Source organism: Mustela putorius, unplaced genomic scaffold, assembly GCF_011764305.1.
Source record: "Mustela putorius furo isolate JIRA1106 unplaced genomic scaffold, ASM1176430v1.1 tig00000127_pilon_pilon_pilon, whole genome shotgun sequence".
Lineage (NCBI taxonomy): Eukaryota > Metazoa > Chordata > Mammalia > Carnivora > Mustelidae > Mustela > Mustela putorius.
This window is the reverse complement of record NW_025421288.1, coordinates 2,604,190-2,626,365: the sequence shown is the minus strand read 5'-3', so window position 1 is coordinate 2,626,365 and position 22,176 is coordinate 2,604,190. Positions and strand designations below refer to the sequence as shown.

At 35.4% G+C, this 22,176-nt stretch overlaps 2 protein-coding genes and 1 pseudogene across 2 annotated transcripts; 2 read left to right on the top strand and 1 right to left on the bottom strand.

Moving 5' to 3' along the window:
• The first annotated feature begins 3,596 nt into the window (after window positions 1-3,596).
• LOC101672352 (olfactory receptor 4P4-like) lies at window positions 3,597-4,529 on the top strand. The gene has a single exon (XM_004782258.2). It carries the CDS (start codon window positions 3,597-3,599, stop codon window positions 4,527-4,529), a length of 933 nt encoding a protein of 310 aa, XP_004782315.1.
• Window positions 4,530-16,203: 11,674 nt separating this feature from the next.
• Window positions 16,204-17,143, top strand: LOC101672632 (annotated as a pseudogene).
• Window positions 17,144-21,234: 4,091 nt separating this feature from the next.
• Window positions 21,235-22,176, bottom strand: LOC101672916 (olfactory receptor 4P4-like). The gene has a single exon (XM_004782260.1). The coding sequence runs from the start codon at window positions 22,174-22,176 to the stop codon at window positions 21,235-21,237; it is 942 nt and encodes a 313-aa protein (XP_004782317.1).

Below are 22,176 nucleotides of genomic sequence, written 5' to 3'. Positions count from 1 at the left end.
ATATAAGACTCAAGAGTATCATCTCCACAGTAAGCCAATGGACTAAGTAAGGAATGAGGGACTGTTGCCAGAAGATTTATGTGACTATTGAACAATTTTTACAACAAGCAGGTACTGGTAGAATCAAAATCTAATGGCTACCTCTATATATCTATCATTTGGAAGTAAATTTGATTACAAACATTCTGTATTTTATAACTCCTCAATATAAGAAAAATGATAATGATAATGATATATAATTAAAATGAACTTCCATTCCATTCTTTTAAACATTCAAAGTAAATTTATTCATTAATTTTGTAAATGCAAACTAATTACTTAAAATGTGCAATCTATAATATATAGCTACAGAGAGGAATGAAATGGAATAAATATTTTAATACATGCTGGGGCCAGCTGTCATCTAGTTGATTAAATTATAAATGTATTATCTTATTCATTGAATTCATGACTTAATTATCCAGTCACAGTCTTAAACTATGGAAGAATCCAATAACTATCTTACTAAATAAGAACTTGAGTGAAGCAGAGATGACTTCAGGCTTTTGCCCATCAAGCACAGTACCTGGCACATAGCAAGCATGAATTCATTCATTCATTCATTCATTCAGTCATTTGACTTTTTCCAAAGGGACAGAAGATAAAATTTATCTAGGGAAGAATACTTACATTTAAGCCTATAGGCACGACGGGAGATTTCTGCCTGCCACAATATGTAAAGGAAAACTGTGAATAGGGAGTTTAAAAGTAGCAAGTTATAGAAGTATCCATGGAAAGAGATCTGCTCCTTTCAGGGACAAAGGCCGTTTTGTTGACTGTGCAATTAACTTACCTGACCTGAAGAGAGATAAGAGAAACAAAACCCTGAAGCTGTACCAGTAAATTTAGTCTGTGTGTTTGGAAGAAAGGCAATGAGCCATCCACAGCCAGCTGCTGACTCCTCCTAACTGAGGTCAGAATCATGGGCACATCAGTCCCAGAAGTTTCCTTAAAGATCCTGTTTAACACCACAGTTCACTTAGGGTTAAATTGAATCCATAAAAGGAATACAGCATATTAACATCATCCAGTTAAGAAATAATAGAGCCAGATGAAGGAGATAATGTTTTGTTCTATTTTACAAACAGCCCAGTGTTTTAAAGGATATCTACTGGGCGCCTTCAGTGGGTTAAGTTCCTTCGGCTTTTGACAAGGGTCCTGGGATCGAGCCCCGTGTTTTCTGCTCAGCAGGAGCCTATCTACTGACACAGTGATATTATTATCTCTGTTAAATTAAAATAAAAAAAAAAAAAAAAAAAAAAAATACGGATAAGGACACTGATATCTATTATCTATGTTTTTAAAATACGAAAGGAATCTTGTCTTACATAGGAGTCATGCCTTCTTAACTTTCTATAGAAATACTTGAAAATAGGGGAAATGATATTTTCAAGTGATTCAGGAATATAGATTATAGTTTTTGAGTCATGTACAAAATATACTTTGCATTTTGAAAAATAATTTATTTATTTATTTTTAAATTTTTTTATTTTTTATAAACATATATTTTTATCCCCAGGGGTACAGGTCTGTGAATCACCAGGTTTACACACTTCACAGCACTCACCAAAGCACATACCCTCCCCAATGAAAAATAATTTAAATAATAAGTCTTTTTCACATCTTTTTTCCCCACCATTCTAACAAAGTAGACTGGGTGAATTCACATGATTATACTTTTTAAAAGTATAGTGTATTTTGTCTGAACTATCTGAGTATTTGCTAAAACAAAATAATCTGCATTTTTAAAAGTCTTACTTATTTTTCCTGATAATACCTAGTCATTCTATGTATTTTCCACTTTGGGTCTGAAAGCATACTTTCAACAGAATTGAACTTGCATCATATTTTTCAAATGATTTTTAATCTGTTCCCTGACAAAAAGTCCCCTGCAGATTAGATCTAGCAGAATTTTAGACTGTCATTAAGAGAAAAAATATCGAGGGAAACTTGCTATATGATCAGCTCATATAACAAATTAATCATGAAGTAAAGACTAGACTGTAATTAAAATTTTAACTTGCACTTCCTTTCTCTAAATCACAAGAATAGAATTTTTGAAAGAAGTTATACTAGAGCACTGAATTCTTTTAAGTTATCGGGAATATTTTTAAAAGCCCAAAATGTACTTGTTAATTGAATGAGATGGTTTATTTGACCACTATCAATACTCCTTCTTCAGATACCAAAATATCAGTTTGTGGCAATCGATGTTAACTCTTACACACTGGATAGATTTATATGTTTTTCTTTTCAAAACCCTACTTTAGGAATATATGTACATAAATTTGAATAGGCAAAAGGGAAGGGAAGTGTTATAGTTTTGAAAATCAATTGCAAATATATTGGTGTTGAAAATATGAATAATTAACACAAAATGTTTTAAATACGAAGTTTCAATGTTCTATAAAGCTAAAGCAGAGAATCGATGGTGTAATTTAGTGGGAAGCTGAAAGCTTATTTCTCAAAAATTCTTCCTTAGTCTCTCAATGGCATTTGAAAGTCTACCAGTAGAAAGGTAATTCTCTGTCCTGAGAGTTAAAAGTTGTTACCAAAGAGACATCAATAGAACTGGTTGTACATTATTAGTGAGAGGGAAGTAAATTCAATGGGAGTGAAAGAAGAAAGGAAGAAAGAGATGTTAAGACTGGCAGTGTGCCAAGTCGAGGGAGCACACACTTTCAAGATGGGTGGTTAGGAAGAAGTAAACAATTTATGTAAAACAATTAAAAAGAAGTCAGTTTGTGCAAGTGAGTAGGGCACTACAAGGAGACTCTAAAATCCAAACTATACCTACTACCATTATCCTCAAATTCCTTGATTAATGTCAAAGGCATTTGAGATGATAGTGTTTTGAAAAATAGAGATATTCATACTTCTCTTGTTATCCATTTATTGACTATGAAAAATAATCAATCCTTCATTTGTATTAGGTATATTTTCAAAGTAAAATTAGGTATATTTTCAAAGTAAACACAAAAGAAATATAACTGATTATACCCATATATAAATACCTCACAGTTCTGAATATATTGGTTGGTTTTTCTATTTATTCCCTTTCCACATGGAACATAAGGCAGGAAATTTCTCCCATATTATATTATTTACCGACTATACTAATTAAATTTGCATTTTTGTGTGTTTTTTCCTCAATGTTTCATTTGTGTGTCTATTTTCTCAGTAATAATGAGAACAGCAAAGATATTTTTTCTTTCTTTAAAAATACCATTTTTGTAATTTTACTGAGACATAATATCTGGTGACGTTTTATAGTACATCTTAAGAATTATTACATAATACAGCATAGTTTGCAATGTTAGTCTTCACCTTGGGCACCTAAGATGTTTATCACTAATTAATATTTTCAAGAAAGGGACAAAAAGACCTCCAAAAAGCCTTCATTGATAAAATTTAGATTTCTATTATCTTCAACCTTTGAATGCTTTCCATTACAATCTGCTCCTTACCAAAGAGTGATATGTCTCTTCATATTTAAATATATATCATAAGCATTCATAATTTATCTAATTTCAGGGGGCTACAAACCGGTCTGGATCATGGAAAATAGGAATAACATCACAGAATTTATTCTTTTAGGACTTTCACAGAAAAAGGAAATAGAAGTTCTCTGCTTTTTACTGTTCTTACTTTGTTACATTGCAATTTTGACCGGAAACCTGCTTGTCATGATTTCTATCGCCTGCAGTCACCTTATTAACCACCCAATGTATTTCTTCCTGAGTTTCCTATCCCTGGCAGACCTTTGCTACACTTCCACTGTGACCCCCAAGTTAATCATTGACTTGCTGGCAGAAGAGAAGGTCATTTCCTACAATGGGTGCATGACACAGCTCTTCACCATGCACTTCTTTGGGGGTATTGAGGTCTTCATCCTCACGGGGATGGCCTATGACCGCTACGTGGCCATCTGCAAGCCCTTGCACTACACCCTGATCATGAGCAGGTGGAAGTGCGATGCCATGATTGCAGCTTCCTGTTTTGGAGGATTCCTACATTCCTTTGGGCAGTTTCTCCTCGCCATCGTTTTACCCTACTGTGGCCCCAATGAAATAGATCACTTCTTCTGCGATGTGTATCCTTTGCTGAAGCTGGCCTGCACGGATACAAGCAGGATCGGTCTCCTAGTCGTGGCCAATTCGGGACTGATGGGTCTGGTGACTTTTGTGGTGCTGCTGGTATCGTATGCTGTGATCCTATATACTGTCCGGTCCTACTCTGCAGAGAATCGTCACAAAGCTCTTTCCACCTGCAGTTCCCACATCACTGTGGTGGTTCTCTTTTTTGCTCCTTTACTCTTTATTTATATTCGACCAGCAACTACCTTACCAGAAGACAAAGTGTTTGCGCTTTTCTATACTGTCATTGCGCCCATGCTCAACCCTCTCATATACACACTAAGAAACATGGAGATGAAGAATGCCATAAGGAGACTTTGGAGCCGGGTCACGGGGAGTAAGGACATAAATTGAAAGGCATCCCTGACTTTCGCCACCGAGTTTGTTGAATACGTGATTTCTCTACTCTGAAACTTTTAAAATGCATAATGCGTGCCTCTGTGTCTTGTGTGTAGCAAGGTATGTATTGCCAAATATGACCATAAGATTAGAATTTCCCAGATTTACCAAGGCTCCTCTCTGCTGTGCTTTCTTCTCTAGTTTTCCTATTTATATCCTCTCTGACCCAATGATCCTTTGTGAAACTAACTTAGATATTTATCAGCAGACTGTCCAAGGCTGAGTGCCCCCCATATTAACCCTACAAGTCTACATAGCTCATTTTTGGATATGGCTGCATTCAATGAAGCCAATTCTAGTCACTAAACATTCCTAAAAAACAAACAAACAAAAATAAACAAAAAAAAAAACCTGAACTTTTTATTTGCATCTATCCTAACATGTCTAATTCAAGGGCCACAACACTATTTCTCAAAAAGTCTCTTTCTATTCTGATCATTTTGTAGCCAGTGGCATTCTGGCACATCTCACATGCCCAACACCAGCAGTTCATCCCAAGCCCCATATCAAAACTTTTTCTTTTTTTTAAGGCACGTGTTCCTCCTAGCTCCATCATATATAAACTAACTGCACCTCTCTGTTTAACTCTAGCAACTTTCTCTGCAGATGTGTGGTGTAAGGATGGGAAAAATTGAGGAACTTTCACATGTTAATGTCACATTCTTGTTACTGGTGAACTTACATTTTTCTCAGAACTTACATTTTCTCAGCAGCTCTCAGAATGCTTTTTAGCACTGTAAAAGTTAAAGGCAGGTTTGGTTTTTGTTTGTTTGGTTTTGGCTTTAGTTTTAGAGGTAGTTGAAATTCACCCTGAAGAAAATTAAAATTTGCACCAAATCAGAAAGGGCTAGGATTAAGATCAGTCCACTGGATAATTAATTAGAATAGAGGAGAAAATCAAAAGTTGTTTGGAAAATCTTTCAGATATGAAACGCTTGCAAAAGTATTTGTTTCAGGCTGTGATGGGTTACTATTTATTGTTGAGGTTTTCCTAAAATGGGTGGAGAACATCAGAAAAATAGCAGATTGCTGTGACTCAGTTTAAAATACCCAACGAATGGGGGCGCCTGGGTGGCTCAGTGGGTTAAAGCCTCTGCCTTCAGCTCAGGTAGTGATCCCGGGGTCCTGGGATCGAGCCCCACATCGGGCTCTCTGCTCAGAAGGGGGCCTGCTTCCTCCTCTCTCTCTCTCTGCCTGCCTCTGCCTACTTGGGATCTGTCTGTCAAATAAATAAATAAGTAAATCTTTAAAAAAATAAAATAAAATAAAATAAAATAAAATAAACCCAACGAATGGAAGTGAAAACATCACAAGCTAAAAATTCTTGGAAAATAACCGACATACTTTCTTCGTTGTTCTTCATCTAATTCTTGACAGCTATACCAGAGCTCCTACGAAGTGATGTGGGATACAAAGGCAGAAGAAAAATGGTTAAACTTCCTTACTACCTACAGCCCATTGACAGACAAGTCCTTGAAATATGCAGAGTGAAATTCCTTGAGGAACTCAGCTGCTTTTATGCTAATTACCTTGCTAAGTACAAAAGGCAATCTTAACCCAACCATAGGACCCTGTAAGTCTACCTTAGCATGAAAGAATTCCTTTGGAAACTTCCTTTATCTCTACCCACCAAGGTATATGTTGGTAATCATCCTCAGAGCATGTGACCCACTGATAAAGATCTGAAGAGTCTCCTGACTGAGGTTTTACTGAACAGTAACAAATGACCTTTCCTAACAATAGCCAGCCCCTCAGCATCCAGAAAACCTTGTTTCCAAAATACCCAGAGGGCTTATGCTATCCTTAACCCCTCCCCAACTTGAAAGTATATAATGAGCCCCTCCTCATAACCCCAGGGCAGCTCTTTCTGCTCCTGGGTCCTGTTCTTATGCTTTAATAAAACCAACTTTTTTTGGAACAAAAGGCATCTCAAGAATTATTTTCTGGCCATTGGCTTCAGATATCACATATGTTCAAAACTACATCAGAAGGACTTGAACAGGTGTGTGTCAGAGAACAGCAGCAGAGCTGAAATGTGAAAAATCACTTTCTGGTATAATAAGGAGAATCTCTGGGGTGCCTGGGTGGCTCAGTTCAGTGGGTTAAGCCTCTGCCTTTGGCTCAGGTCATGATCTCAGGGTCCTGGGATTGAGCCCCACATCGGGCTCTCTGTTCAGCGGGGAGCCTGCTTCTCCCTCTCTTTCTGCCTACTTGTGATCTCTCTGTCAAATAAGTAAATCAAATCTTTAAAAAAAAAGTAAGCAGAATCTCTGGCAAGAAGACCAGCAAAACCATGAACTTTGATATTGTTTCAGAAGCTCTTCCAGGCTAGTCAGACTAGTAGTTTTGAAAAATAAATTTTCTCACCTTCTCAAGACCATGTCTTTCTCATCACTTCATTGGTTCTCCTGCCGTTCTCTGCAAGAGCAATTATTCTTCCTCTAATAGGATCTCTAATAGGATCATTGATATCCGCATAAAACTGTAGGGAAAAATGCTGACATTCTTTGAAATTTAGTGGATGTTCTTTGTAGTTCTTCCATTCAGATTATCTACCTTTCATTGCCTCTGACTAGGATATTTTACAGTGCTATAGAGATAGAAATTACCTCACAGAAAATAATAGTAATGCCAATAATGCCTGTCCCTAGAAATGCAAATTATGTCCAATGAAATGCAATTGATTGGAGTCTTGTGGGTATTTTGCTAGCTTTGCATCCACTTGTAAATTCATCTCAGCATTCTTTCCCAGACTTTAAACGTGTGGAACACATTGTTGTTGTTTAAACCAGTGATAACATCTTACTGGTTTCTGCGTTCAGTACTGAACTTGATGAAACCTTTGAGGTGTTTGTTCATTATTTGTATAAAAATGATGATTATATTGTCTTTTAAAATTTATTCTTTATCATATGGTTTCACTTATATGTGAAACATAATGAATAGCATGGAGGATATTGGGAGAAGGAACTAAAAAATGAAGTGGGTTGGCAGGCGGGGGTGGGGAGTGAGTCAGAGGAGGTGATGAACCATGAGAGACCATGGACTCCAGGAAACAAACTGAGGGTTTCTGAGGGGAAGGGAGGTGGAAGAATGGGTTAGCCTGGTGATGGGTATTAAGGAGGGCATGTAGTAATGACCACTGAGTGTTAAATGCAAACAATGAATCATGGAACACTACATCAAAAACAAATTTAGTACTGTATGGTGACTAATATAACATAGTAAAAAATAAAAAATAAATAATAAATAATAGAATTTATTCTTTAACAAAATGAACTTTCTTTCATGTAAAATAAAACAGGGACACCTGGGTGACTCAGTCGGTTAAGCATCTGCCTTCAACTCAAGTCATGATCTCAGGGTCCAGGAATGGAGCCCCATGTTTGGCTCCCTGCTCAGCGTTGAGTCTGTTTCTCTCTCCCTCTGTACCTATCTCCATTCTTGCGCTCTCTCTCAAACAAATGAATAGAATCTTCATAAAAAAAAAAAAAAAAAAAAAACTACATTTGTATGTTAATTCAAGAAATTGCTGTTTTTTGCTCCTGATCCAAATCTTTGAGATCTGATTCTGTCAGTGTTTATTTTATGGCTTTAATTAAGGTTATATGATTTTCTTCCTATTCATCCACAGCTTCTCTTAGTAAAATGTATTTGTAAATAACTTATTGTTTTTTTGCTATTGTAAATAGAACCTCTTATTTCCTTTTCTATGTATATCCATAGGTTAAATACAATCTATTTATTTAGTGTATACATGTCTTAGATCTATGTTACCAATGTTCTTATTAATTCTAGATATTTTTACCATTTTTTTTCCATTTCATAGAATTACAATCTACCCCATTTTATAGATGAATAAAGCTATCTCACAGAATATTCGTGTCTTTCTCACTAAATTAATAGCAAAAAATTTATCTTTCATTCTCTGTTCAGAGGATGCTTCACCAAATCATAGCAGCCATTGGCTGATTTAAAAAAACTCACATAGAGATAAACTTGTTTCTAGCCTGAAAGCACAATATTGTAATTTTATAAGATACATTATTGACTTCTGGAGCATATAAACATATGTAAAAATCTCACCAGGAAATTTTCAGCCTGAAGGGAAGAGACCACAAACTAAGTTGGGAAACAATGAAGGAGTTTTAACACTACAACACCTGATCCTTAGGGCACTGAGATAAACTGAAGAGAAGGGAGAATTTAATGCTATGGTCCAGGAACTGAGTTAATGGGGTCTGGAATAATATAATTGTGTAAATTTACCAGGCTCTGAATCAAACCTCTCCAACACTATTTTGAAAACAGAAAAAGAGGAAAAGTGAAAACAAATGTTACTTAAAAATGAACAGATTGTACTCATTTCTCTTTCGTAAAGGATAAGGTGTTAGAATTCAAAGCTTTCCCCATTGTTTTGTATTCAGAATACAGTGAGCTAGAATTGACAAAACTTAATTTAGTGAGCAAAAGTAGACCCAGAGGAGAGTAGGGAGTAACGAGTTCAATGAAGAAAGTAGATATTGGCAGAGAGCACGGGGAGTTATACACAAACAATAAATCATAGAAACGACATCAAAAACTAATGATGAAACAAAACAAAACAAAATGAAACTAAACTAATTATGTGTTGTGACTAACATAATAAAAAAAATTAAAAAGATGAAAATAGAACAAAATGGTCAAGGTAAGTTACTTGTAAGAGAACTTCAATATTGAAAAGTTTTAAAATACTTTACTATAATTAAAATACCTTTATTACTTTAGGCCATAAGAAAGTCTCCCAGAAACAGTAGAAGAGTTGGTGCTTGAAACCAGACATTCTGGGTTTAGAGGCCCCCACACCTCCCAACACACTTATTGCCTAGGTAGGGTACATAATAATTAATATTTCTAATAAAGAAATTGAGATATACTGTAAGAATTACAAGTCTTTGAGTTATTACATTCAGAAAACAAAGGACATTTCCACTAAAGATAACTTAAGTTGATATGAGGAATAATACCTGAAAATTAAAAATCTGAGCATGCAAATGTCTTGAAATATTGCTGAAATTTGGAAAAAAAAAACTGTAAAAATGGATGCATTCATAGACATTTGCTATTTAAATCAATTTCAATAATAAGTAAAAAGATCTAACAAGATTTCAGGCAGAAAATAAAGACAAAGTATACTTTTTAAAAGTTCCTTAAATCATGTAATTGCAGTTTTAGAATGAATCTAAAGACAAGATTTTTTAAGTATAAAAATGGTGAGAAAATACAAGTGTCTTGTAGAATTACTTAAACATTAATTCAAGAGATAAGCAAGTAGCATTATCTGTATAATATAAAACAGTCAGAGATTTACTATTTAATAAAGTTTCCATAAATTAAAAGAAAAAATACTAACAGCACCCTGTTCTTCGTTTTTGAATATGCTGTTTATAATCATTTGATTTTTTTTTTGTTTATTATATGGCTCTCCTTTAGTCTCTAGCCTCACTGAAGGCAAAGACTGTCTTTTCACCACCATATGCATTTTCTCCACTAAATTTTTCCAGTTGACAATTTTTGTTTTATCTTTTTAAAGATTTATTAATTGGGTGCCTGGGTGGCTCTGTTGGTTAAGCCCTGGTTTTGATCCCAGGGTCCTGGGATGATTCTGCCTCAGGCTCCCTACTCAGTGGGGAGTTGGCTTCTCCCTCCACCTCTCCCCCTGCTCACGATCTCACTCTCTCATGTTCTCTCTCTTTCTTTCAAATAAATTAATTAAATCTTCAAACATTTATTTATCTATTTGAGAGAAAGAGAGATGGAGAGTAGGGGAGGAGCAGAGGAAGACAGAGTCCCAAGCAGACTCCACACAGATCAGGAAGCCCCACAGGGGTCAATCCCATGACCCTGAGACCACAACCTTAGCAGAAACTGAGAACCAGTGGAGGCTCAACAGACTGCACCACCCAGGCACCGCTACTGACCCTTTTCAGAAGAAGGTGAAAGTAAATAATTTTTTAAAGGAAGGAATTGACACTGTTTTATTTATTGCAATATTTTTCTGTATGAACATTACGCACAGTGTTTTCTTATGGTCCTCTCTCCCATGCCGAATCTCAGTGCTTTACATACTGATGCATTAGGGAAATATAATTATGGACTTTGGCATTGCTGTTATGGAGAAATTTAAGTGATAGCTCATATCTGTGGCAAAAAGTATACTGATGGGAAATTTCTAAACCCTCAAAGATATGAGAACTATTCTATATAACAGGTTTTCTCAGAATTTGCTCTAAATACCAATTTGATATCAGGAAGTATGTATATACAATATATATAAAAATACATCAATATATATAAACATCAAAATATATATATATATATAAATACAAAACTATATATAATTTTTCAAGAGAAATGAATGTCAGAGAGACAATTCTTTTTTTGAAATGGAAAAATAATATGCTAAAAATCTCAAATTTGGTTCAGTACCAAATATATCTCCATTAATGGTATATCACAGTTCCTTCATAAGACTTTATACAAATTGCTATTTATTATTGTACAGCAATGCTAATTTTTATTTTATTCTGACTTCATCTTATGTGTGAAGCCTCAACTTACAAGAAATCTGTTTGCTGAGTTCAGCAGCTGGTAAGTTAAATCTAGTTCATAAATATACCAGCTATTTCACTTCAGAAGAATACTTGAATCTTTCTGATTATGATTGTTACATAATGTTTTTAAGAGACCTTTGGATGGAAAAGCTTCTGCTTTTCTTCCATCTATAACAAACTGTAGCTACGGTGGACCTCAGATTTTTGTGTTGGGTGTTTGAGTCATCAGTACCATTTTCTGAAGTGCTATCAAAATTTTAGTAGATTTATGTGTTTGTCTTATTTAGAATGTCATAAATGTAGCCATAGCATTAGCCATCCATATTCCATGATCAAAGAGAGTTGAATATGCAGGACTTACTGGCTCAGCAGGTCACTGGACAGTTTACTGAAGGAGGTGAACATAAAATGATTGAACAGCAAAGACCAGTATGATCCTAAGACTGAAGAAACAAACTATATGGAAAAATTTTCAGTCAACCTACTCAAATGTATCTACTCAACTCTATCTATGGGGTATGTTTCTTTCTTTCTAGGTTCAATATAGAGAACTATTTTTTAGGTGAAAGAGGGATATGAACATCCAAGTAATGTAGAGAGGGTCAATGAATCCAAAGGAAAGAAAAGGAAATCATTAAATGACTGTCTTAAGCAGCACATTGACCTTCAGTTTTTTGGGCTGAAAGCTGACAAGGAGTGAAATATTTTGCTTAAATGAGAGAATGTAAATCCTGATGTGAGAGACCCAGCCCTCCGGTAAGAAAGAACAGATTGTTCATGGCAGGGAAACTATGCAGTCTCACCTACCTACCTGAGTTTACTCATGTTGAAATATTATGTGTTTTTAATAAGCTATTCAAAATTTTTAAGAAGAATAATGATATGACATATTATTCTTAATTTATATTTATGTCCACTGGTATGGCAAAATGTATAATATTAATGCTCGAATATTTATTTTTTTATTTTTTTAATATTTTATTTATTTATTTGTCACACAGAGAGAGAGAGAGAGAGAGATCACAAGTAGGCAGAGAGGCAGGCAAGAGAAAGAGGGGGACACAGTCTCCCTGCTGAGCAGAGAGCCCCATGTAGGCCTCGATCTCAGGACCCTGAGACCATAACCTGAGCCGAAGGCAGAGGATTAACCCACTGAGCCACCCAGGTGCCCTAAAAATATTTATTGAGTATCTAATTTTTATATAACATGTTCTGTACTTAGCTTTTATGTAAATGAAGTCACCAAATCCTTATAATAGACCTCAGAGTTATATTATTCATTTTATAAATGAAAATGAGGTTATATATTTTTCCCAAGATTTTTCCATGAATTTTGGAGCCAAGTTCCTATCTTATTTTACAGAGACTAACTTCTTAATTACTAGGTTCTCCTACCACTTGAATATCTTGAGTACCTCCTGCATTTATAACACCATAGGACATTCCAATGAGGAAAAGGGACCAACTAGTAGGTTTTTGGACATTGAGCTTCATATGCATTATTTTATTTGAGTTTCACAGTAATTCTGTAGGTGAGCCATGGCAATGCTCACTTTACAGAAGGAGGAAGGACTTGTTCAAGGACGTAAAAATCTTGCATTTAAGTATCAGGGCTATTTTCAGAACTAGGTTCAATCTCCAAGGTTTCTATTATTTCCAATATTGTGAAGAAAGGGATGGTTAAGGTACAATTTCTGATCTGATCTACTTACATTTTCTCTAGGGCTTTGAAGTTGCATTTTGTAATTGTTGAAGGTGGTTAACAGTTGTTGAATGTGTAATACTTTCCAGATACTGTTCTAAGAAATTTCACGTGTATGAACTTCATTATTTCAAACATGACTCTATATGGATGTATTCGTTACTTCAATTTTACAGAGAAGGAAATTGAAGCATAGATATGATAAGAAACTTGCCAACACTACATTTTCTATAGTTTCAATGCATCCAAAGGAGCTTGGAAAGCATGAGGGAGGCAGACAGTTGTTTTCCTCAAACTAATGCAGAATCAGGACTCACAGAGTCAAAATGCGGGAAGAGATCTTCAGAGATCATCTCCTCCAATCCTTTATTGTATAGATGAAAGCCCAAAATCTAAGGGACTCAGCAATTAAGATCTACTGCTATAACTGATGAATTATTGAATCCTACATCTGAAACTAATGATGTAGTATATGTTGGCTTATTGAATTTAAATAAAAAATATAAGCAGCAAAAAGTAAGTTAAAAAAAAAACAAATTTTCGTTAGTTAACACATAGCGTAATATTGGTTTTAGGAGTAGAATTTACTGATTCATCACTCATATATTCAAAAAAGTATCTATTGCTTTAGCACATTTATTTACCACACAATTACCACGAATGCAGTAGAACTCCTTCCACTTGACACAATACAAGGAAATTAAATTATTTTCTAGAATCATGCCACCTATGCAGATGGATTCTCTAAGAAGGTAAGGGAGAAAATGAAACAAAGCAAGCTTTTTATTTTGTTGTATTTTGTTCGAGGGCTCTATTTTGAAATTAAAGGAGTCCACTCTTTTGTATGATAATTCCAATTTAGGCAACCATAATTGATCACCTGATAAAATGGCCTGGAGATAATTTTTCTGAAAAATTAATTTTTTTGAAATAATAGGTAATTATAAAAAAGGAATTATGGGGGCACCTGGGTTGCTCAGTGGGTTAAATCTCTGACTTTGGCTCAGGTCATGATCTCAGGGTCCTGGGATCCAGCCCAGCATCGGGCTCTCTGCTCAGTGGTGAGCCTGCTTACCCCACTCTCTCTGCCTGCCTTTCTGTGTACTTGTGATTTCTCTCTTTCTGTCAAATAAATAAATAAATGCATCTTTAAAAAAAAAGGAATTATTAAAAAAAATTTTCTTGATCTTCATATCATTTCTCCATCCTGTCCTCAGTCACATTCTTGTGACAACAATATTCAAAATACTGTGATACTTTGGAATTTTTTTTAAAAGATTTTCTTTATATGTCAGAGAGAGAGAGTGAGAAAGCACAAGCAGGGGCATGGCAGAGGGAGAAGCAGGCTCCCAGCTTGGCAATAGAGTGCCAAGGTGGCACTCGGTTCCAGGACCCTGCGATGACCTGAGCCGAAGGCAGACACTCAAATCAGTAGAGCCAATCAGGCATTCCAAAATAATCTGAGCCTTTAGTGTTTGTCTGACATTGCGAGATCTTTGAAATTATTGACATAGAAATTGAAACATTCCTTTTGTTTAGCAAATTTGAACAGAATTCATGGGTTTCTCAATCATTCATCTAAAAGAAACCTGATAAGAATCAATAGAATCAATGCATTTTTGTTTCTCAATAAATTCTCACTTGAGGATAATTTTTAGTGTGATCTTCTGAGGTTAGTTTCCTACAAAAACCTAAATGGGCTTCCGGACTCTGGTGGACATAATTCTTCAATATAGTAAACTACATTTAAAGGATAAATGGATAGTCATATTTACAAAGATACCTCCAAATGAATTTAAATCATATGCATTACTAATGTAAAATAAATGTTTATTTATAAAATATACCTTCTCTAAAAATGAATAGAAGTTCGTGGTAACTTCTATGTTGGCTAGTTGAATATAAAGAAAAAAAAAAGTCTGGGCAAATAAAAAAAAGAGTGCAAATTGGAAAATTTAAATCTCCATAGTGTAATTGTCATGAAATAGCCATTGTTAACAATTTACTTAAGCATTTAAATTAATTTCTCTTGGACATAGCGTAACTAAATATAAACTGAAGAACTTTTTCACTTTGGATATATACTTATAAAAAAGCAACACTGACTTTTAACTGATAATTCTAAAGTAAAAAAATAAATAAATAATATTTGTCACCTACACGTCTCTTACTTAACAGTAAGTTTAATTTTACTGGTAGTGGAATACATCCAGTTTTATATAAAAGCAGAAAGCATCGATGATTTATATATGTTTTAATTCCTTTAAAAATTGAATCAAGAATAAAATTTTAAAACTAACATTGATTCTCCTATAACCCTTTAAGAGACAGAAATGGGAAAAGCTGAACTGTAGATTCATTATTCTACAGATAACTCTTAAGGAATACTAAAATTTCATGGAGTAATTTCTGTAATTATTTCCTCTTTTACATCCAAGAATATTACGAGTCAATGTAGAAAAATAATTTCTTCTTTGGTTCTATCATGAATTACCTGATTAATCGTTATTTATAATATTGTGTTACTCCTCCAAGTCTATAACATGCACTTTACTTTCTATTTTTTCTTTAGATAATACTTATTTAAGATTGACTAATGCCAAGCATTATATAAATTACTCACATGACCTCCACCATTTTTGTGATCTCATTAGAAAACATCTGTTCAGGTAATTCTTTTTTTTTTTTTTAAGAGTTTATTTATTTATTTGACAGAGATCATAAGTAGGCAGAAAGGCAGGCAGAGAGAGAGAGAGAGAGAGAGAGAGGGAAACAGGCTCCCTGCCGAGCAGAAAGCCAGATGGGGGGCTTGATCCCAGGACCCTGGGACCATGACCTGAGCCGAAGATGGAGGCTTTAACCCACTGAGCCACCAGGCACCCCATGTTCAGGTAATTCTATGGTTACTTCCAGTTTATACCCTAAGATGGCATATTATGTTTCCTTAACAATAATTCAATTAATAATTAACATTATTTGCACCAATATGTACACTTTGAACTTAGTATTTGAACAAATACTTAACATTATAAAATATCTCTTTTCTTCCTCTTAATGAACATAATTTCCTTCTTTCTCACACAAGAATTTAAATTACACAAAAGCTAGGACTTTTTTAATTCATCATTATGTCCAAAGTTCTTGGAAGGGTACTGGCACTAGATATGTGAAAGGATTTTATTAAATGAATGAATGATTTCAATGGATCTTAAAATGGCTAAGGTCTTAAAACATGCATTAGATCATGTTCATTGAATATTAGATTTTCATTTTCTCATCAATGATTTCCTTCATTATTTTTGTCATTTCAGATACCTTTCTGGAACATCAGATCATGGAAAATAGGAATAATGTTACTGAGTTTATTCTCTTGGGACTTTCTAAGAATAAGAAAGTCCAAATTCTCTGCTTTCTCTTTTTCTTACTCTGTTACCTGGCTATCTGGTTGGGGAATTTGATTATTATGACTTCCATCACATGCAGTCAGTTAATTAATCAGCCCATGTATTTCTTCCTTAATTACCTTGCCCTCTCGGACCTCCTCTACACCTCCACTGTGACACCCAAACTCATGACAGACTTACTGACAGAGAAAGAAGGTCATTTCCTATAAAAACTGCATGACACAGCTGTTTACCACACACTTCTTTGGAGGGGTCGAGGTCTTCATCATCACAGGAATGGCCTATGACCGCTACGTGGCCATCTGCAAGCCACTCCATTATGCCATCCTCATGAGCAGGCAAAGGTGTAACTCAATTCTCAGGGCATCCTGTGCAGGGGGCTTTCTGCATTCCCTTGGATTGTTTCTTCTTACAATTTTTTTACCGTTCTGTGGCCCCAATGAAATTGATCATTATTTTTGTGATGTATACCCTTTGTTGAAACTGGCCTGCACTGATACACACAAAATCGGTTTCTTAGTCATTGCCAATTCAGGCCTGATGGGACTGGTGATCTTCGTGGTTTTGATGGCCTCCTACTTTATGATATTATATAATGTGAGAGCATATTCTGCCGAGAACCGCCACAAAGCACTTTCCACTTGCAGCTCGCACATCACGGTTGTGATCCTGTTTTTTGCACCTGTCATCTTTGTTTACATTAGACCCCCCACAACTTTACCAGAAGATAAAGTGTTTACACTCTTCTACACAATCATTGTCCCCATGCTCAATCCTCTTATCTACACACTTAGAAACACAGAAATGAAAAATGCCATAAAGAAAGTTTGGTGCACTGGAAGGTTTCGGAAAGGGAATCCAATGATTTGAAGACTATTCTTCTTTGAATGTGTATGGGTGTCATGTTATCACACATTCCCTTTCTTTGATTCCTTGTCGGTGGAACAATTAGACAGAATATGTAAAGGCCAACCCTTAAGCATCAACTTGCCATCAGTGGGTTCCTCCTTCATATTTCTTTGCTGGTGGGCTTCACTTGTTTTCATCCTTCACTAAGCTTTAAGTTCCATGAAAGTAGGGGTTATGTCATAGTTTTTTCACTGCTAATTCCCTAGTAGCCAGAGAAGTATACAGCACATATATGATGCTCAAGTAAATATTTATTGAATGAATCTATAAATCACAGAGCTCGGTTTCTGATTCCTGAGAACAAGAACTTCATGAAGGAATCACCTTCATGGTTTAATGACTCACTTGGACATTAGACACCACCATTGTCCTGATAAGTATCCTTCTTCACATATTTTTCTATTTCTATATATTTTTGGCTCCATAGAGCCAAGAAGGGATTCCACTCTGGATCCAATCAGACAACACATCTCAAAAAAGTGTATGGGTAGCAAAGATGAGTAGGCTGAAATCATGCTGCTTTAACAGGTTTGGCATTCAATATATATGATCAAGGAGTAAACCACAGCTACCCGTCCGTGGAAAGTTAGAAAATATAAATCCTTCAAAATTAAGGATTTTTTCAAAGTAAAGGATTTTTATTTACTATCTAATTTCAATTTTAAAATAATCTGAAAATAATACCTGACATGAACTATGGCACAGATTTATTGGGGTAGATAGTGATGATGATGGCAGATAATAGAAAGACAGATGAGAGAGTGAGTACGTGAGAGGAGGGGGAGAGGGAATGGGACGTGAAGCAGCTCTCTGGTGGAGTTTAATGGGAAGAAGTACATCTTTGGAGAAGTTGGATTCACTCACCCTACTCTGGGTTTGGATGATTTTTTTGTTTGTTTGTTTTAAAGCAGACATTTCTCAGTTGTATCTAGTCTGAAAAGCTCATCTCACTCCATCTTCTACTCTTTCTTTTATATGTGTTACTATCAAGAGTGAAATCTTTGATCTTTTTTTTTTTTAAATTTTACTTTATTTTTCCAGTGTTCCAAGATTCATTGTTTATGCATCACGCCCAGTGCTCCATGCAGTAGGTGCCCTCCTCATTACCCACCACCAGGCTCAAAGACTTCTTTCTTACTGGAAAGCTCGAAAACAAACAAACAACAACAACAACAACAACAACAAACCTTTGACATTTGTTATCAGTTTATATAAAAATTATCTTTCTTTACAGAACTACTTAACTCCCCTTCTAGGTTCTGGTTTGATATTTAGAGACATTAACCTTGGAATTTCAGCTTACTCATCTGTAAAATAAAGCAGATAATTAGATCATTAACTCAAAAGTGTAGTTTCGGAGTTTGCTTTTTTTTTAATAAGAAAAAATCCTCACAAATACCATGAATTGATTGAAATCATGTTTTATTATAAAGTTATTTAAACATGTATGAAATAAAATCTTTAAAAAAAAAAATGGGACACTTGGGTGGCTCAGAAGGTTAAGCATCTGCCTTCAGTTCAGGTCACAATCCCAGAGTCCTGGGATTGAGTCCCACATTGGGGTTCCTTGCTCAGCAAGGAGTCTGCTTCTTCCTCTGTCTGCTACTCTCCCTGTTTGTGCTCTCTCTCTCTGTCAAATAAATAAAATCTTTTAAAAAAAAAAAGCATGAATTGACATGTCACAAAAATTTTACACTTATCATTCTAAACTAAAAATGTCAACGTATAAAATGAAATATTTATGTTAAAATTTTAATTTGAATGTTTCACAGAAACTAATGTACAGATGCTAAGCATGATAACAAAAATAAAAATTTATTCTGAGCAGTTTCCTTTCCTAGAACAATACCCACTTCCTTTAATTTCTTTTTCATTTCTTTTCATTTTTAAAATTACCTTATGAGGTAGTTTCTATTACCTGAAATGTACAGAGGGAGAAAAAGAGGAGGAAAGTGTATTTACCTTTTCAGGATCCCTCAAGTAGGAAGATTTTTTTCATCTACCTGCTTAATTATCTGCTGTTATCAACATCATAATTTTTTTGAGCATTAGGAGAAATCATTTGAATCTTAATTATCATCTCTGTTATTAGTTTATTTTGCAATACCAGTTATATATAATCAAAACCCTTTCATTAGACAATAAATTTAAGAGTTTAACCCAAAATCAAGTTTTAAAAATAAAGTATTTGTTAATTTTCTCACTGTTTCAAGAGTTACCTTTAGGGACACCTGGGTGACTCAGTGGGTTAAAGCCTCTGCCTTCCGCTCAGGTCATGATCCCAGAGTCCTGGGATCCAGCCCGGCAATTGACAATCAGACTCTCTGCTCAGCAGAGAGCCTGCTTCCCTTGCTCTCTCTCTGCCTGCCTCTCTGCCTACTTGTGATCTCTCTCTCTCTGTCAAATAAATAAATAAAATCATAAAAAAAAAAGAGTTACCTTTAATGAATTGGTGTGAACTGACAAGTATCATTATGTAGGCTGTATAATGATTACACTAAAGATTCAGTGATTCAGTTAGGTTATCAGCTGCTCTAGTAACAATTCTCTTGAATTTTTAATACATTTATAAACATGCCCCTTATAAACATAATTCTCCAATCATATTTTCTTTTCTTTTCTTTTCTTTTTTAAGATTTTATTTATTTATCAGAGGGAGAGAGAGTGAGCACAGGCAGACAGAGTGGCAGGCAGAGGCAGAGGGAGAAGCAGGCTCCCTGCTGAGCAAGGAGCTCGATGTGGGACTCGATCCCAGGACGCTGGGATCATGACCTGAGCCGAAGGCAGCTGCTTAACCAACTGAGCCACCCAGGCGTCCCTCCAATCATATTTTCTATTTGAACTTCTTTAAAACTTTTCTTTACACACTGGGCCATGACCTTTTTTGCTGCTCCATTTACGTATTCCTTCACATATTGGGTCTAGGTTCATTTTCCCCTATAACCTGTGCAATATAACACCTTGTTCTATTCCATCATACTCATTTCATGATGTCCAACGAGCCCACTGTCACTGAGTTTACCTATTTGAAAAACTTTTTCAATTCTACAGGCATCTATAGATATCCTGATGTATAGATATATAGACATTCTCTAGAAATTGGAAATTTATTGTTTTTATTTTGATGGCAATGGAAAATATAAATTTAAACATATTTTAGGGCAAGTCGTTTCAACACTGGCACTTCCATTTTCTCTTTACAATCGCATTGGCTAAAAGTATAATAAATGGAGATCGTGTAATTTAATTGCCACTAACCTTTCTACTAGGGCATCCATGCTTCTCAGACATTTAAGAGTAACCAGACTTCCTACTCTTCAGACACCATATCATCTTAAGTCTGTTGTGTCAGCACAATTGTCAGTGGATCTCATTTTACACTCAGACAAGGTTTGGTTTGGAGAATGAATTATATAAATATCCTATTTATTACCAATACAACTTTTTCATTACTATTTTATAGCAAATATTTCTATAATTTTTGAAATGCTGTGATTTTGAAATGACTATGTAAGTTATTTTAGAAAAACCTTTCTCACTTTTATAAAGCCATTATTTCATACAGTATTTTTTTAATGCTAAGACCTTATTTAAATAATTTTTGCTTTTTAAATTATTGCAGTGAATATGGAAACTCATGAACTGAGTGAAAAACATGAATCTGAGTTTCTGATGCTCCTTACTGGAAGAAAGCACCAAGGACACTCTATGCCTGGGATGATTAACACGAATGCAGTTATGTACATATGAAGAGTCATTCGAGAATCTGAAGCATAGGGAGATTAAAGGAGGACCTCTACTTAGTAACTTAAGGATAAAATCCAAAGGGAAAAAATGTATCAAAGAAAAATGTAACAGAACTTCAACAAGAAAATGATAACTCAGATTACTAAGGACAAATGTGAATAAGATGTTTCTTATTAATCAATAAATAAAGAAAAAATACTTCAAGATAAATTATCACATAAATGCAGTGACACCAATTGCTATGCTTATTTTTCTTACAGCAAAGTTCATGCTTTTTCAAGTACAGTAACTATCATTTAAGTAGGCTATATAATGATTTGCCCTCCACTCAAACACAGGTTCTGACACCACACTTTCCTCAAGGTAGTCTTTATCTCTTTGTTTCTGAATGTGTAGATCAGAGGGTTGAACATGGGGGCAATGATGGTGTAGAAAAGAGCAAACACTTTGTCTTCTGGGAAAGTCGTAGCCGGTCGAATGTAAATGAAGAGAACGGGCACAAAGAACAGAATCACAACTGTGACATGGGAACTGCAAGTGGAAAGAGCTTTGGAGCGGCTCTCTGCAGGGTAAGCCCTAAGGGTGTATAATATCAGTAAGTAAGACAGCACCAAGACCACAAATGTCACCAAACCCATCATGCCTGAATTGGCAACCACGAGGATCCCAACTCTATAGGTATCTGTGCAGGCCAGTTTCAGCAAAGGGTACACATCACAAAAGTAGTGATCTATTTCATTGGGGCCACAGAAAGGTAAACTGATGGTAAGGAGACATTGGACAAAAGAATGCAGAAATGCCCCAGTACAGCTAGCAATGACGATGGCATAGCATCTCTGCCTGTTCATGATGGCGGCATAGTGCAGGGGCTTGCAGATGGCTACGTAGCGGTCATAGGCCATCCCTGTGAGGATGAAGACTTCAATCCCCCCAAAGAAGTGCATGACAAAAAGCTGTGTCATACAGCTGGTGTAAGAAATCACGTTACTTTCTGACAGCAAGTCGGTAACTAGCTTGGGTGTCACCGTGGAGGTATAACACAGATCTGAGAGGGCAAGTTTATTGAGGAAGAAATACATGGGTTGGTCAATAAGCTGACTGCATGTGATTGAAATCATTATGAGCAAGTTTCCCATCCAAATACCTATGTAACAAAATAAGAAGAGTAGAAAACACAAGTGTCTAATCTTCTTATTCTGGGAAAGTCCCAAAAGAACAAATTCAGTGATGTTGTTAATATTTTCCAT

What these genes read in the sequence shown, in the direction of transcription:
- LOC101672916 (XM_004782260.1), bottom strand. Translation starts at nt 22,176, where the DNA reads ATGGAAAATATTAACAACATCACTGAATTTGTTCTTTTGGGACTTTCC.
- LOC101672352 (XM_004782258.2), top strand. Translation starts at nt 3,597, where the DNA reads ATGGAAAATAGGAATAACATCACAGAATTTATTCTTTTAGGACTTTCA.